Genomic DNA, 18,452 nt, shown 5'->3' with positions numbered 1-18,452 from the left:
ATATGTGTGTTCTATCTAAGTTGTCCATCTATTTTGAAATATTACTTTAGGGCGTGAAATAAAAAATTAGCTAGATCAAAGGCTCGAGTGGACCACACAGTAGGACATAAGGAGATTAAATCACATTTGTTTCCTATGGTGTGGTCCACTTGGGCCATCAATCTATCTAAAGTTTGGGATCATGAGCTAAAATAATTTATTAAAATTAATGGTTAGAATTGATAAACCAAATACTTCATGGTAGGCCCCACAGATCCCCTGTCAGGACCGTCCATGGTTCGTCTCACAAAACGACGCCCAAATTTGGGCACACGCTTAAAACAGAGTCACGCCCAAAACAAGACCGTCCATCTCTCTCTCTCTCTCTCTCTCTCTCTCTCTCTGTTCCCCAATCCTCTCTCTCCCTCCCGATCTCTGCTCCATCTTTCTCATTCTCCTCCCTTCCTCTCCAATATCTCCGCCGTCTCTTTTATCTCTCCATTGCAGCAGCCGTGAATCTCCTACCCGAAGAAACACACACCATTCGAAACCCTTCTCATATCTTTGAGGCATAGGTTTGATATCTTCCTCTCTTTATGTCTCTTTTTGTCTTTCATATTTGATGCATGCTGCTCTCTCTCGCTCGCCATGAAATTCTTCATCTGATCTTCTTCCCTAAGCCTACAAAGAAGCCCTAACTTGCCATCTTTTTCTGGAAAAGGGAAGGCGACAATGGAGGACCCATTGATAATTGGCATTGCATTACAATTGTGGGTATGAGGTTGTTATTTGGTACAGATCTATTGTGGATCTATTGCTTTTTTTAGGCAAATAGTAACAGCAAGATCTAGATTCCTATGGAAAATACCATTTTTTCTTTCTTTCTTTTTTTTAATTTTTATTTTTAGTGTAGTTGAAACAAAGCTAAATCATCATCTCTCTCTCTCTCTAACATATTCAGTGACTAAGTCAAGCTGGGAGGGGGGGTGTATGTTCAAATGTTACTTGTATTTCCCAGTAGAAAGTTTTTGCTCATAGCCACAAGCCTCAGGCTATGCCAACTCTTGTGGCTGTCCTAATTACCTGACACAAGGATGATCTAATGATGACAAAAACAAAGGACTCCAACACAATTGGCCCAACAAGGTAGTCATTTCATTTCTTTATTGTTGTTTCAGGAACAAGTCCCCTCTTGGTGATATTTTTTTGAAACTTATCAATTTTTATGTCTGCAAGGCACCTTAAAGTCATCGTTTTTTGGAGAGAGCGAGAGAGATATCAGATTTATTAACTGTCATAAATCTGTTATTGTATTTGTTATGGTTCTACTATAGATTTGTTGGTGCACCTGTCAAGAATGTGTTACTCTATCAGTTATCCATCTACTATTCTATTAGTTGTGGATTTATTGTTGTATTTGTTATATATCCAATGTTTGTGTTACTAAGGATTTTTTCTAGTGTGGCAGTGAATTTTGTGCTCCACTCAAACTTTTTTGCAGCCATCAGATTGATAGATATGTACATGAAGAATAGGGGGATAGGGAGCACACACATGGTGTTTGATGGAATGGCTGAGATTTGTTGACTACACATTATCCTTGTTTTTCTTCACATGTTTTGAAAGATATTTTCGATATAATAATAATAATAAAAAACCTGCATTGTTTGAATCCTTTTAGATGATTTCTAGTCCATTTTTAAGGCTATCCTTCATTTACCATTTGCAGATTCTTGACTTTACTCATTTTGTATTTATAGTTGTAGCTTTAAGTTAATCTAGAGCTAGTTATAAGTGACATTCCTACTTTTCCATTTGAATGGTTTAAAATTTTAGAAGATAATAATATGAATTAAGAAGAGGAAAATAAAACATGGTAGGAGAATTCTTTTGATGACTGTTGATATTTATGACTTGTGCATGTCACCTCAATGCAAGGAGGTCATGTAAGACCCATGTCCTAGTCCGTACCGTTTCGTAAGCTTCTGTGGTCCTCCCGGTCGAATTTCGACAACTCTTGACCCGTATCTGATGTTTGCGTGCAAGCCTAAGCCGGGTCCAGCATACTGAAGTCGGCTTGACCTGAAACTTGTACCGTAGCGACCGCGCTGTCGCTGCGGTTCTAACGCCGCGTCTTGCGCACCGAACTGATACCTAGGCAAGGAGATGTGGGTCTGCGTTCATTCCGAAGAAACACCGTGCGTTGTGAATTTTATGGGAATCTCTATGATATGTCCCATCAATCAATCAATCATCCAAGTCAAGTACACACCATGCCCCAAGTACAACAACTTATCCCTCCTTTTCAAAAATCAACCCTCTCTCTCCCCTCACCACTTCTCTTTTTATAAAAAAATTAAACAACACCTTACTTCCCATCCCCTTTTCCTTACAACCACTACATCACCCATCCCTTTAATATTCTTTTTCTCTTTCTCTCAGTCTATCTCTACTCTCCCAAGCTCCATACGTCCAAGCCTTCCCAAGTAAGCAACAAGTGTGGCTCACTTTTCCCACCCTCTCATCTCTCATCTCCACCATTAAAACCCCATAAACCACCATTAAAAGTGAAGACAACGAGTTTACAAGCCTAAGGGAGCAAGAAGGAGGCCAATAAGGTGGGTGATCTACCGTTATTTCTCATTTTTTTAGGCCACATATGGTGGGACCCGTTTGAAGTATGTAATGTAAGAAATGGAGGGCCCATAGTGGCGGGGTCCCTCCTCTCTATCTCACCGTCTCTCTCTCTGTCTATCCCTCTCTCTTTATCCTCCCCCTGGAATGAAGTGGGCCCCACCGATATGTTAAATCTGCTCCATCCATTAGATTGTGTGGCCCACCACATTTCAGGTGAGATCCACTGTTGGGATAGTGGGAAGTCCCACATGATGGGTTACGTTAAATGGCATATTATATATTATATTTATATTATATTAATATAATAATATATATACATGCATGGTGGGCCACGACCATGTGGGACCCACCATGATGCTTGTGTTGTATCCACACTGTCTAGCGTCCCTGGACGCTGGACATGGTCTGTGGAGTGTGAACAGAGTGCTACAGCAACACAAAAAAAGGTGTAAGCTTTGGTTTATAATTTTTGAGTGGACCGCTTATGCAGGACCCACCATGATGTATTGATTTAATCCACGCCGTCCATTCCATTTCTAAGCCCATTTTAGGCGTTGAGCCAAAATTTAAGACCAATCCGATTCTCGGGCGGGCCATACCATAGGAAATAAAGGTGTTACCATTAAAACCTACCTTAATTCTTCTATTTGCTAAAAACACGTTACATATTGGTCTCATTTGGTCGATCAGGGGCCATAGAATCCAATGACCGGGTTAGAATTTTCAGATGTGGGTCCTATATATGAAAAACCATGTAAATTCCCAAAAAAAAACTCAACATGCAGCAGCGCCTCTGCTGTAGTGCCACTGACGCTGCTGTTAGCGTCACTGTGGACGGGCGGGCAGGACAGAGGTCCCATACGTGGGTCCCACCGTGATGTGTGTCGAGCATCCACGCCGTGCATTGGTGGAACCCTTAGGGCAGTGGGCCCCCTCCCAAAATCAGCCATATACATGGCTTAGATGGCCTACATCATAGGAAACAATGGTGATTGAATGGCTGCCTTTGAAACCCTTTTGGGTCAGAGAAATTTTGAGTCAAAATGATATTTGTTTTTCCCCTTCATATGGGTCTACGTGACCTTATCAACAGGTTGGGTGGAAAATAAGCATTAAGGTGGGCCCCATGTGGGACCCACTGATGTATGTATTGAATTCCATACCATCCCAGGGTGGGACGGCTGGTGTACTTCCCTCTAGCTATACAGCTACTGTAGTGGCATCACCGAGCTATGTGGCCCCACTAGCTTCATTCATGGGACCCACCATTATGCATGTGTTGCATCTAAGCCATTTAACCATTTTGAAAGCCCGTCTCACGGCTTGAGACTAAAAATGAGGCAGATCTTGGTATCAGGTGGACCGCACTACAGTAAAGTGGGGATTAAAAGTCTACTATTGAAACCCCTTCTGAGTTAAATAAGTTTTGAATCAATATGATATTTGTTCCTCCTCACTATTCAGGTCATTGTGACCTTATGAATAGTTTGGATGGGAAATAAATTCCATGGTGAGCCCTCTAAATTTTTAACAGTGTGAATCATTGTCACCACCGCCGTTTGTGGTATGGCCTAGTTGATCCTTTAGATATGGTTCATTTTTTTTTATATAAGTCCTTTAATGAATTATAACAACGGGTGAATGATTTTGAATCGGTCCATTGGCATGGCCCATTTGAGGTATTTGGGGCCCACTTGATGAGGCCAATTTGATGTATTTTGGGCTCACTTGATGAAGCCCGATTCGATGTATTTAGGGGCCCATTTGACTCGGCCCACTTTGATAAATATAACGCCCATGTGATTAGGCCCATCTTGATGTGTTTGTGGACCGTTGTTGAGGCCCACTTTGATATATATATATATATATATATATATATATATATATATATAAGGCCCATATGATGCGGCCCACCTGTTTGAATCTGAGGCCCATTGTGACATGTATTAGGCCCATGACACATGCCCTTTTAATGTATTCGAGGCCCTTGTGCGAGGCCGTGGGGCCATTATGTGTTTGGTTATATGTGGACTACCCCCTTGGGAGAAATGTTTGTTAAATGTCCACATTGATGGGCAATGATGATTAGATGTCCACATTGTGACCTTCTTTTAGGCCTTGATAGGATTCTCAGCGATTGGTGAATATCGATCGAGGCCGATTTTCGATTCTAATTTGTTGTTGTCGATTACCGATTATTGATCGAGGCCGATTTTCAATTCTGATTTGTCGTGGTCGATTGCCGATTATCGATCGAGGCTGATTTTCGATTCTAATTTATCTTGGCCGATTGCCGATCGAGGCTAATTACCAATTCTGATTTGTCGTGGCCGATTGCTGATTTCGATTGTCGGGCTCAATGTGATGTATATATGACCTGTATTTGAGACCCGACATGATATTTATTCAGCCCGTGTCCAAGGCCTAATGAGATGTGTATTGAGGCCTAGGTGATGGGGCCCATTATGATGTATTTGAGGCCCATGGGCAAGGCCCATTGTGATGTATTCATGGCCCATGGGCAAGGCCCATTGTGATGTATTCTTGGCCTATGGGCAAGGCCCATTGTGATATTATTACGCCCATGATGCATGGCCCATTTGATATATTCAAGACCCATGTGCAGGGCCCACATGTCATGTATTTGAGGCCCATGAGCAGAGCCCACCTGTTGTGCATATGTGGCCCTTGTGTAAGGCCCATTGTGTTGTATATTAGGCCTTTGTGTGAGGCTGTGGGCCCATTATATGTTTGGCTCTATGTGGACCATACCTCGGGGGCAATGTTGGTTAAATGTCCACATTGTCGAGGCCGATTGTTGATGTCAGTTATTGATACCGATTAAGAGTATGTGACAGCATATCATCATGATACATACCCATACGCATCATCTGCATGTTTGTTATGAGATGTGGTTGGCCATTGCATATGTCATTGGGCAGGTTGTTATGAGACTCCTTGATGGGTGGAGATTATCTCACACGAGCGCACGGTATGTGCAGGATCGATGCATGACTAGATTGTATGAATCATGCATCTTGCATTGTGTGATTGTGATTACTGTACACCCTAGCAATATCAGGGTTATGACCTCCACAGGCTTATCGTGGATGGCTAGATGGGACATCGAAAATGTTTGGTTCGATCATCTAGGCACTTTGGATGTCCATGGGTGAAAGTCTCTAAACCTTCAAGGCCAGGAGATGCTCCAACGTTGAGACCGAGTGGATAAATGAGCACCCGAGTGCCGAATACAAGGAGGCCCCATCTCCCACTGTGTCGTGGTCGGTTGGGAGGGGGTGTGGCCTTACTCGCTCGAGAGAAGGGGGCAATACTAGGCTGAGTTTGACTAGCTCGTGAATGGGTCCGCTATCGACATGTCGGATAGGTATTAACAGACTATTGGCCAGGCGGATAGTGAGGTTTCTTACGCTCACTTGGACTGTGCGGCTGGGAGAGCGATAGTACCATTTGGAGTGTACTAAACCCCGGTGATGATCTCAGAGATGAATTGTATTGCTATGTGGACTTATTGAGTAGGAGTTGCATACTCATTCATTCATTCATTCACTATCCACTCGGGCTGGTGGTGCGCAACTATTTATTACGTGTACCTTCGCAATGGCCAGGATTTCAGTTAAGGCGCACAACTAACCTGAGATCAGTAGTTTACCACATTGAGTCTGACTATCCAAATTAGGTATGAGACTAGTTTGGATAGAAGTCCATTGTGATGGACCCCATAGCTTGCGATACTACGTACTACCATCCCCACTTCACACTTCAGCACATTCATTCCATTCGCACCACATTTTGCATTACATTCGCGGCGTATGATACGGCTGATGCCAACTGTGTTACTCATCAGGAATGTATATTGCATTGCATCCTTTGCATCTAATATTTGGCTCTCTGTGACTCCTCATTTGCATAGTTTGATTTGTATTGCGTATCTTAATAATGTATGACTCATGGACTTGTCAGTATTCCCGCTTACTCTATTATTGTGTGAATTATGATCTTGTTAGTATTTCTGATTACTCTGATAATTCATGATCTTGTCAGTATTTCTGCTTATTCCGACATTGTACGATTTATAGATTACCAGTATGTGCGGTATTGTATGACTATGGCATTGTATTGAATACTTGGCACTTACCTTGTGCACACACTTACACCACCCTCTAACCTTTCTATAAGCTTATGCATGATAGATGTGTGCAAGTGATGCAGCAGTGTTGAGCTTGGAGTGTACAGTGGTCTTCTATAGCATGATTTTCAATTTATGTATTTTCTTTTCAACATTGTACTAAAATAATTATATTAGTGGATATATGATGATGATGTTGCCTTTGTGAATTGGGTAATTTTGTGGTTATGCTTATTATGAGTTAAATGTATAAATTTTTTTTCCTCCTTGAAGGATCCCAGGATCAGAAATCTGGCATATGGACGCTAGGAGCTGAGAATGGGGTACTACGGAGGTTGTCAACACCGGATTTGGCGATCGGGATTCTTGTGAATCCGATTTTCGGGTTTGGGGCGTGACAGGTCATGTTTAGACAGATTTTATATCCAAAAATAACTTTTGAGATAGAGGACGAAGTTACAACATAATTGATATGTCCTTTAGGAACAGGTCTTAGATGTTAAAAGTCAAAAAAGAATAACCATGTCATCAAACAACATTCATCAAGGGACTTCATCTTGGACACTAGATATCAGGTTATGGGAGAATTGGGAATGGATAGCCAATCATTTGCTTGTTTATGGAGATGGGTGTTGTGGGATTCGTAGCTAACAAGAGCACTTGTGTAGGAATGCTAAACGGGTGTGCAAACATGGGCTCAATGTGCTTTTTCCAAGCAACCCCACACACAAGTGATGTCTATGAAATGGTATATGCATGGGGCAATATACTCCCGTTTTCTAATTTCGTGTTAGTAATGGGATTTTCTTAACTTTATTTTCTTATTGTTGAAGATTGTGTTTGGAATGCTTCAACTGTTTATTTTCAGGTTGCCTTGCTTTTTAAGGAACATCAGAATTTGCTAGAGGAATTTGTAAGTTTCCTACCTAATCCCATCAGGGTGGATCTTATGCAGCATGCTTTGGTAGAAAGGAGCTTGGCTATGCCCATGGTGCAACAAGTTCATGGGGAAGAGGTACTTTCTTTCTTGCTTTTGTCTTTGGATATCTTGTTGAATCCAACTGCCTAACCATCTAGCCATACAACTCAGTGAATGTAGACTTGTGCCCAAGATTCTGAATACTGGCATCGGTTTTAGTATTCCAACCAAAATTGATACAATTCGACTGTATTTAGCTCTATCAGTGCCCATGTTAGCCATATCATCTTTCTTTCTTTCTTTCTTTTTTTTTTTTTAATTTTTTTTAATTTTAAAAATAAGTAATAGATCTGAAAAAGGGATACTCACAAGAAAAGAAAAAAAAATGCTTGTTTTGATATTTGGTTTGTGTTTTCAATTATATTTTTATTTATATCTAGGCCAATGTCATTTGCCTATCCAATGTTGAAGCTTAGTTTTTTTTTTTTTTTCACTTGTCCTGTGCTTCTCTTGAATTCAATTTTAGAGTTTTAATGTTTTTAGTAGTTTGCAATTCAACTAATTCAATAACATTGTGTATTTGTCCCATCTATGTTCCATATCATGCTACCTACTTGGAACTTTATGATTTGAAATGAATTTTTAGACAATCTGATAATGTTTGCTTTCAACCTTTGTGTAGGGAAACCTGTTGAAATTTACTATGGGATTGGTGCGATTTCCAGTTGCCTTATAAAAAGGGCCGAAACCACCCTTCCCATTCTTATTTGTTGGACAGAAGTTATCTGTAGTAGCTACTATAGTTGCAAAAACTATATAATGGCAACTTCAAACCTTTCTTGTCTTCTCTGAGCTTATTTGCACCAATGAATCCCCTATCATCTAACCCATCATTTCCTAATCCTTATGTAGTGAAGTATTGGTTCTCAATTGATTGAAATGCTTATTGGAATTTCATATTTGTAATAATGTTGTTCTTGCTCCTTTTTATGATTCAGCGCAGGTAATTTGGTTTTGCATGCAATATGTTTTTGGAAATGGCACAACTGCTCAGATGCTGACTCGGTTGAGTGCAACCCATCCACCCTTAAAAGTGGGAGCACCCAAATGTGGAACTTAGGTACCATTTGAGTCTAAGCCAAATCACCGTTGTGTTCAATACCTGTGGTAATAAATTGCTTGAGATTTTTGGAAAGTGTGGGAGCATGAAGGATACCCACCATGATAATTTGCTAATAACCCCATAGAGAAATATAACTGGGTAATCCAAGCATACACCAGACCTGAATCCTATGACAGGTAAAATTTGAAGTGTTGAACTTCAAATAATGAAGGTATTTAACTCCAAATTTTCAAACTCACACATAGCTTTGTTAGGAGATGCCTTACTATAATCATTTGATGATGAGTACAACTAGTTTTAATGTTTTCTTTTGCTACTGGGTTCAGTCACAGTAGTTCTCTGCCACAGTGCATGGTAATTGTATGTGATGCCTCGGGTTTCTTTCTCTTGCCTAAAATATGCAGGGTGCAGCTGCTTGTTTAGAAGAATTGTTGATTTTAGCAGCTGCTTGTTTAGATGTACATGGGGATGACAGTGTGAAGTATCTGTAATAGAAGTTTGTTATAAGGGTGAGCATGCATATGTTCCTATAACTCAAGAAAGGTTACTGGTCCTATCAATTTTGTTGGTCCTATCAATTTTCACATATTCTGTTGATCCTAAATAGTACTTCACAATTCATGACTTCTTTAATACTTCCCACAAAACAGAGGGTACTTTTATCTTGTGGGTAAGAACAAAAGACCACTTGATTTTTAAGGAAATTGACAAAATACATTGGAAGTATTTTCCAAAAATCCTAGCATTCACATGTGAATGTAGGATGCACTGTATGATTTTATTGCTATTTTTAATAAATGTATCGTTTTTTTCCTGATTGCATTTATGTACTATTCCTATAGCATTAATTGTATTAGCTTAGATGAGTTGATTATTCACAGCAAGTGACAATTTTATATACTATTCCTATAGCATTAATTGTATTAGCTTAGATGAGTTGATTAATCCTAGCATTAATTCCTACCTTAAGCGTGCATCACTGGGACCTATAGTAAACGTGCCACTGTGAAGAAAACACCACAACTAGACAATTTTAGTAGTTGGTGGGACCCACACATCAACAGGTGAATGGTAAATGGTACCTTTTATTGTGGATCACCCCTGGACCAAAGACCTGCTACCTTTTGTTGTTGTAAGTTCCTAATTAGTTTGTTTCTGTATTGTGTCAGAGCTATCCGGATGTTGAGCGGGGGTCCCTGGAAGGTGGGAACCGCTGTTATGATCATGATGAAGCTGTCCATTTCCTATAGACAACATTATGGGTGGCCTGGCCATTTGGACATGCCCGTGTTTATGTATTATCTCGAAATTGATGAAGTAGATCCAGATGTGCGTCAGATCTATTCAGATGTTGAGCGGGGGTCCCTAGAAGGTGGGAACCGCTGATATTTATTTTTTCTCTTCATCATTATTTGTGTGATCTTGTGAACAGGTTGGATTATAAATAAACATCACTATAGGCCCTAGAAAGGTTTCAATGATGGAAATCATTATACTCATTGTTTCTTGTGGTATGGTCCACCTGAGTTTTGGATATGACTCAATTTTGGTTTTAACCCCTGAAATGATCTGAAAAAGCCGATGGATGGTGTAGATAAACTACATATATTTATAGTGGGTACAATGATTTCCTAACCCTAAACCTAAACTTGAAAACCTAAATCTAAACCCGAACCCGTACCCGAATTCCTAAACCTAAACCTAAACCTATTCTCAAATCCCTAAACCTAAACCTATAACCTATAACCTAAACCTAAACTTGAAAACCTAAATCTAAACCCGAACCCGTACCCGAATTCCTAAACCTAAACCTAAACCTATTCTCAAATCCCTAAACCTAAACCTATAACCTATAACCTAAACCTAAACCAATGACCTATAACCTTAACCTAAACCTAAACCTATAACTTGATCTATATATATATATATATATATATATATATCTACATGAGAAACATTATAAAGGAAGGAAATTTAGAAGAAAAAAACTAGACTAAGGATTATTTCCTTTTCCTCTTCCTATCACTAAAAAAAGGAAAAAAAAAGTATTAAAATGGAAAAAAAATAACTCCAAAAACCTTATTTATTTTTCACAAAACTGAAAATTTTCAATTACGACTTTAAGATTGACAATGGGAAAACCTAATGTGTATGTTGTGTTCTAAGTGTTTTGTTATTGTATTTGAGTCAATACTACACTCAGCTTAGTGCAAAACTTTGTCATGTGTCAGGATTTCCTCACATTTTTGTAATATACATATATTTATATCCGAGTTTCATCATCACTATGGAGAAGAAGGGCTTCTCAGTTCTTTTTTTGTTTTTTTAATATCATATTCACATTTTGGCCTGATTTTTCATGCTCCATTTATTTGCATTCTTGTTTCTAAATGGGATGGAGGAACTATATCATCATATCCTGTTCATGGAGTTTTATAAGCATCTTAACCTCTTCTACTTGGGTTCCTCTTCTTATTCACTTCTATAGATATGTACTACTTTCTCTCTGTTATAATTTGGGATTGATTTTTTTTTCCCTTCATTTGGTGCATCATTTGCAAATATATTGGAAGGACTTCTTAAATTGCCAAGGGACAGGGAATGTGGTGACTGCAAAAGCAAGTAGGTATCTTGGTTGAACTATGATAACGAATGATCTTTTATTTCTAAAGCTGGGGGACAAGGTGGATTTTCAATATTCTTCTCATTAAATACTTTTTGGCTTTTTTGGTCATTTGTTACATACTGCATTCAAAAGCACCATGAGCAATAACAATATTCACATATTGTAATTGTCCTTTAAATAATATAGGAGCAAGTAGTGGGCACATGTCAGTTACAGATACTTCACAAAATGAGACATTGGAGGTTGAACCTACGAATTTGAAGATGTCCTTTTCATCAACATCTAGACAACTGAAATGTATGATGAATTATAGAATAGGGGTGACTTGTATTTTCTTTCCTGCTTACAAGCTCCTGGGTTAATTAGCTTCAAAGTTTCTTGTAAATTGGGTTTCTTTGACATATATAACTCCAGAATCTAGGCCTTGTAATTAATTAAAATTTTACATATGTTATCCATTAGATTTCAGGACTCCTCGCCATATCATTTCAAACCCTTTTACATGGTTATTGCTATGTTTATAACTCTCGTAAATGGTAACATGCCTACCCAGGTGAAAGATTTGGATGTGGAACTTGAAAGTACTAAGTAGAAAAGTAAACAAAACCTACAACAAGCCATCTTAATTGAAAGGGAAAGAGTTACTCAAATGCAGTGGGATATGGAAGAACTTCGTAGGAAGTATTTGGAGATGGAGTCAAAGCTAAAGTTCGAACAGGTTCCTTTTTTGTAATTCTTATGATAGGCTGAGCAAAGTGAAGTATTGTTTTATTTAGAATGTGAATGTGAGATGCATTGTATGATTTCATTGCTATTTGTAGTAAATGTATCATTTTTTTTCCTGATTGTATTTTATGTACTATTCCTATCAGCATTAATTGTATTCGCATAGACAGCAAGTTCTTGCAATGGAAACAGGCACCATTATTATAAAAAAAATTTTAATTTTTGTAACAATAGCTATGGATTTTAGTCGTAGCTCTTATTCTGAAAACCATAGCTATTGCTAACTTCAGAATATTGCTACGGATTTCATCCCACTTTTAGCTATAGATAGTATCCGTAGCCGTAGGTATATTTTGCTATAGAAATTATAACTACGACCGTTATCCGTAGCTAGTGATATCTATTGCTACGAATTTAATCTATAGGCATAGGTACATTTTGCTACAGAAATTCTAGCTACGGCTTTTATTCGTAGCTACTGATCTCTATTGCTACAGATGTAATCTGTAGCCATTGGTTTTTTGACCTTTACCTACACCACTAATAGCTACAGACTTGCTACGGACTAAATTTGTAGCAAAATACATTTAGCTATGGTTTTTATCCATAGCCTTTGCCCCTTTTTCTGGTAGTTAAGGTTTGTTGCAATTTTTTAAAATTTTCTGTTGGACTCTCGACCAGTCCTGGAGACTGCTCGACCAGTCGAGTGAACAGTGCTTGACCGGTCGTGCAGGCTGGACTCAAAATCCAGCAAGCTTTTTTGGTCCCACTCGACTAGTCGAGTATGCCACTCGACCAGTCGAGCAAGCCACTCGACTAGTCGAGTAACGATCTTATCTTATTGCACCAGGAAATTTGAAATTTTATTGGTCCTTCGACCAGTCGAGTGAACAGTATTTTAACCTACAAATAGAGCACGAATTTCAGAGTTTATTCATTCATTCGAAGCAAAATTAAGACACCACTCTGAGAGATAAGTTTGTGATTTTATTAAGCTATAGTGTGCTCATTTTAGATTCTCTTTATTAGCTTTTGTAATTTGATTTTGAGATCTTCATTCCAATCTTATATTAAGAAGGGATTTGTGTTTTACCATTTCTTAAGATCAAAATCAAATCAAGCTAGCCCAAGTTGATTTAATTAAAAATCATTTAGAACTAGAACATTTTCATCTGTGAGACTGGGCATTGAACATCGTCATCTACATTGGATTGGATCTATCGGGCTTCTTCAGAAGGAGAAATTCCAGATAAGTACCATTTACATTTTGTATCTTTTGTGGTTTGGTTTGTAAGGTTGTGATAGGAAAAATCTCATTTTGGTTTTGTTTGAGGTAATCTAGAAAATCTCAGTTGGTGTACACACAAACGAACCACTATAATTCCTAGAGTTGTGGTGGATGATTGAATGTGCTTATGTGTGTGAATGTTGTAATTCACTTTGAGCATTTGTGGTGAATGGTGTAATTTATTTTATGCTCTTGTGGGAATGTTGTAATAACTTAAGTTTATTTTCTTTCCCTCTTTATTGGTTTGAGTTTTTGATACTTATAAATGTTCTAGTAAGGTTTTCCTGCCATAAGCCTTTGGTTTTGGTGTTAGGTTGTCCTTGAAACTAAGTTTGTATCAACCTCTCAAGACTAGTACGCTTGAGGTTGATATTTACTTGTGCTTCTTTCCTTTTGATTGTGCTATTTATCTTTCTTTCTTTCAATTTCGCATTTATTTTTTAAATTTGGCATAGTTCTATTCACCCTCCCCCCACCCCTAGGACGTTTAGCTTGGCCTTTTCAGAAACTCATCCACGGTTAGCTCGGGCTAGTCAAGCTCGGACTAAAGGATGAACGACCCCACCAATGTCCTTCAGGTGTTTGGGATCAGCTGCCCGGGGGCTAACCCCAAGTGCGTAAGCACCCGCCTCACTATCTTATGGAGGGGAAGCCTAGGGCCACACTAGAGGGTGATATAGAAAATGGCTACCTCGCCCTTAGGGGGCTTGTTAGGAAGCTCACCCGGTGAGGGAGTTCAGAGTACCACAGAGTTTGGAATGTGATACCCTGACCTTATCCTCACCAGGTCCGCCTCCGTCAGCACAGATCAAACTAGCCCTCTTTCCTCTTCCTCTAACGAGGATTCGCTAACCTCTTCCACCGTTGGGAAAGTCCCCTCAGCCTCCTTCGGCCGCTCTATAGGGGACCAATTAATCGCCCACAATGTATGAAAACTCCTGTCGCTCATCATCATCAACGGTGATGGTGGGTTCAACATGAGGCGAAGGCCATCTACCCCACCATCACACTGGGTGTCCCCTCTCGCGGACTTGAGGTTTTCGTCATGTCTATGGGCATAAATAACACCCAAAAACCCAGAGGAAAAAAGGGGAGAAGGGCGAGAATATAAGAACAAAGCTTATTAGGGAAGAAGATCTCCAGAGATTGCCAGAGTTCACACCGAGAATCGCCTAAGTGCAGGAAAATGGGCGAACAGGAAAAGTGATAGCGTGAAGTGAGCCCTGTTTGATTAAGGTTTCCCCCCTTTTATATTAAAAACATCCATACAATATTAAATGCCACATTCATTATGGCAGCCAGAATGACTCCTTGATACCCATGCCCGAACACGTGAAACTTTATCATTGGCCGTACGCCTCCATGATCGAAGCGTGCGCCACGCGTCATTGCCTCACTAGTCGGACGCCAAAAGCCTCTGTGACCTTGAGCATACTGTCTCAAGTATCATGTGTAATTATTGTAGATACGCTCTAAATCATGTGCACACTGCCTAAAATCGACATTAATGAGGAACTGACTCAACACCCCGGGTAACAACAATCCGACTTGACCAAGTTCGACCTACTTCTCAAGCTTGCTTCGTAAACTTGAAAGTAGGGGGGCTTACTGTTATGGGGAAAATAGACCGACTTATGGGAAAAGGTTAGATCGGAACCTTACACACTCAACCAAGCAAATAATAAGCCCTTTTGTTCCCCTCTCTCCAACATTAGAAACTGCCTTCGACTTCAATACAGCTAGCTCCGACGAAAAGATATAAAGGGAAGGAGAGGAAGAAGAAGCTCAGTCACCATGGGAGTCTGCTTCCTACTCAGAGTCTGTGGCCGAGGAACATACTTGCAAGTGCGCCGCCTTCGTCGATTCCAAGATCTTCAGAGTTCGTCAAGAATGCCCTATTCCTTTGCACGATAATGATGATGATGGCGATGAGGAGGATGACAGTGACTGCGGTGCATCTCCACTGGACAAGCGACTCTGAAGCCGAGAAGGAGATGAGGTTGAGCTTGATGTTCACCAGCAGGTCGGTATGACCTAGGTCGGCATGGCCCAAGTCAGCATGTCCTAGGTCGGCACACATCAGTTCAGCCCAGCCCGCCTCCTATCAAGGCCCAATTGCATTCACCTAAGATCTTAATTGAAGATCCATGAAGCTTATTGCGATAGAGATCCGCCTGAGATCTTTGGAGGATATCCGCAACACGCTCGAGATCCCGAGATCTTCGCCAAGGATATCAGAATCCAAATCCTTCTTAATACACACCTACTAAATAGGGAGATCTCCTCTATGTCACCACCTCTCCTAAACTATAAAAAGAGACACCTCGAATGGTGAATGGTAAGTACAATCTTTAGTCCTAAGCAGTCAATACTCAACTAGACCCAGATTCTTTTCCCAACTTAGGCATTGGAGGGTCCCCTGCTTTAGCCAGGGTCTTCCTTGTCCATTCCTTGTGCAGGTACATAGGTCTAAAGAGGGCTAACCAGATTTCTACATCAATAAAATACATCACGGTGGGCTCCCCCAAAGATCTAGTTAATCGCTTAAAGGTCTGACCGAAGGTTGGAGGCAATCCACTCATAAATAAAACACATACATCATGGTGGGGCTTTTTGAGACACTGACATCAGTTTGTTTGCTAAACCAGCCAATCCAAGTCCCAAAATAACATACTTTGTGTTGACAGTAGCACTTGGCCCAATCAAATCCACCATGTCATGGAACCATTGACTTAAATGTACCAAATTTTCACCCATCAAGGCTACTTTTTTTTCAAATCAAAATATATTTATATAGAGGGAACCATGTACAGAGACCATAACCACTTTCAAGTTGCCCAAAGAAAAAAAAAAAACCTGGGAAGCCTATCATGTAGGGAAAATAGAAAATAAAGTTAAGGACGGGCCAGGGCTATGCTAAACTAACAAAATCTCCTCCTTAAGGTTACCAAGGCCCACTTTATCCAAAAAAAACAACCCCCTGACATGGGGAGGAAGGTCTAAAACAAGGCTACTTACACGCACAAGTTCTGCCCACAACCAACACAATCAATGAGGACATGTTCTTCAAATCTTCACCATACATGTGACGGTTTTGCCATATGGTTGGGCCAGGTTCATGTTTAGTAGAAAATGAAAAAAGAGAGAACCCAAGCTGAAAAGACCACTAGGAGCACAACCACTGTCCACTCATCGTGTCCAAACCCGCATGCCCTTTCCCAGAGTTAGGCCCAAATGCATGCGTTTAGCCATATAAACCTTGCTTTTATGGAAAGGATTGAGTCCGACTCTTACTTTAAGCGTCTAACCAGATCTGTGTGGGGCTCCACTATGATGTATTTGTTTATCCACGTAGTCCATCCTTTCTACGATCTAATGCTCTAGTGGACTATAAAAAATAGTATGCTTAAGTTGCATTAAATACACAAAGCATTAATGCATTAAATGCAAGAGTCATATCTTCTGTGGTCCATTAGGGCGTTAGATCTGCCTCCTTTTTTTATCCATTCCTTAAAATGATCTTTGAAAAGTGATGGATGGTGTGGATAAACATATACATCATGGTGGGCCTCCACATAGATCTCGATGGACATTTAAAAGTTCGACGACTTCTGCTTTTATATCCGTGGTGTATATAATGATGTCCATGGTGTATCCACATTGACTAAAGAGGGTAAATAAGAAAATTTTAATATAGGTCAGAGGTATTTAGGAAATTTTAAATTGTTTTACCTCACAATAGACAGTTGAAATTTATTAGCATTGGTGTGGACCGCATTCCTAAAAGTAGGGTGTTTTTATCATTTCAATCCTTTCATGCTAGTAGCCTAGTCTTAATTTTAATCATCTTAGCATGTAAACCACACGGACCACATGCTTGTGTTTAGGATTTTCTTTAAGCACTTGTTTAATTAAGTTTATGTAATTGAATGTTTACTTATATATATACGCATGATTAGATGAATGTTAGGAGTTGATAGGTAGCATATCTCACACACACATTATTATGTTTATAGATTAATTGCTTAATTGCCATATCCTTTGTAGTCTACGTGATTAGACCATCTAATGTCTTGGAAGCTTTAGAGTTAATTGACCGACTCAGTTTAAGTTGCATATTAGTGTAACTTAGGCAATTATATTTTAAAAGATGAAAATTTTAATCAGTCTTAATCACCATCATCTAAGACATAACCATCATTCCTTAGCTCCGCCAAGCTTCCACATGTAGTTGTGGTATCCTATTCCACCCAATTTTAACTTGCTTAATGGTTTTGCTCTGCGAGTATACTTGTACCTTTTGGTTTTGCACGAATTTCAAACTACAAATGTGTTTATTCAGTGGTCGCACCAGTTAGGTTCAAACTGAATGGATCTAACTCATTTAAAATGGTGCTTTAAGCACCTATTCGTGCTCTCTCTATATATAGACCTGATCCTTTTCTGAATATATTCATTTAAATCAATGATTTATCTCTCAATTTCTTCAAAATTCGTCTTTGATTCATTGTTGTTTTGGCAATTGAGTTCGCTACCAAGTCAACTCACTTCAGTTAAGTAATGTACACTAGTTCAAGCTCGTGTACAATGAGTGCACCATTGGGACCGGGTCATAGTTGTTGTATCCTAGAAGCTAATTGTCCAAGAGTCCTGTTGCACTTGGGACAAGGTCCGAGGAAGGCAGATTTGGTTTTAAGTCAAGTGACTCAGTCATGCCTCAACTTAAACGACAAGTCATCTTTCAAAAGATGGAAACAAAAGATCAGTTTTGCACTGGAAACATTAAAGGTCTTTTACATTCTTTTAGGTTTATTGATAATTGATTTAGCCATTGAAAATGAATTTAGAGATGCTATTAACTATAAATACTATATTCTGAATACCTTGTTAAATGATATATGATATTTATGTTTTCTATGAATCTATTAAGAACATTTAAACTACACTAGAAAATAAATATGTTCTTGAAGATACAGTATTTAAGAAACATGACATCACAAATTT

The 18,452-nt window shown here is 39.4% G+C and overlaps 1 protein-coding gene across 10 annotated transcripts; it reads left to right on the top strand.

Moving 5' to 3' along the window:
- Positions 1-379: 379 nt before the first annotated feature.
- On the top strand, positions 380-11,749 carry LOC131221373 (uncharacterized). Of its 10 annotated transcripts, none has more exons than XR_009159222.1 (5): positions 380-554; positions 941-1,125; positions 7,722-7,781; positions 8,689-8,805; positions 9,213-10,102. XR_009159222.1 is itself a non-coding variant. In XM_058216622.1 (4 exons), exons 2-4 carry the CDS (start codon positions 7,386-7,388, stop codon positions 9,297-9,299), a joined length of 363 nt encoding a protein of 120 aa, XP_058072605.1. In that variant the 5' UTR covers positions 1,303-1,920; positions 7,168-7,385; the 3' UTR covers positions 9,300-10,102. The 10 variants fall into 10 exon arrangements, 1 of the variants encoding a protein (XP_058072605.1); XR_009159220.1 differs by having other exon boundaries at positions 8,684-8,805; XR_009159219.1 differs by lacking the exon at positions 941-1,125.
- The last annotated feature ends 6,703 nt before the right edge of the window (positions 11,750-18,452 follow it).

The sequence above is a fragment of the Magnolia sinica genome, chromosome 12, assembly GCF_029962835.1.
Source record: "Magnolia sinica isolate HGM2019 chromosome 12, MsV1, whole genome shotgun sequence".
Lineage (NCBI taxonomy): Eukaryota > Viridiplantae > Streptophyta > Magnoliopsida > Magnoliales > Magnoliaceae > Magnolia > Magnolia sinica.
Note: the sequence above shows the minus strand (reverse complement) of the source record. Positions and strands in the feature narration are given on the sequence as shown.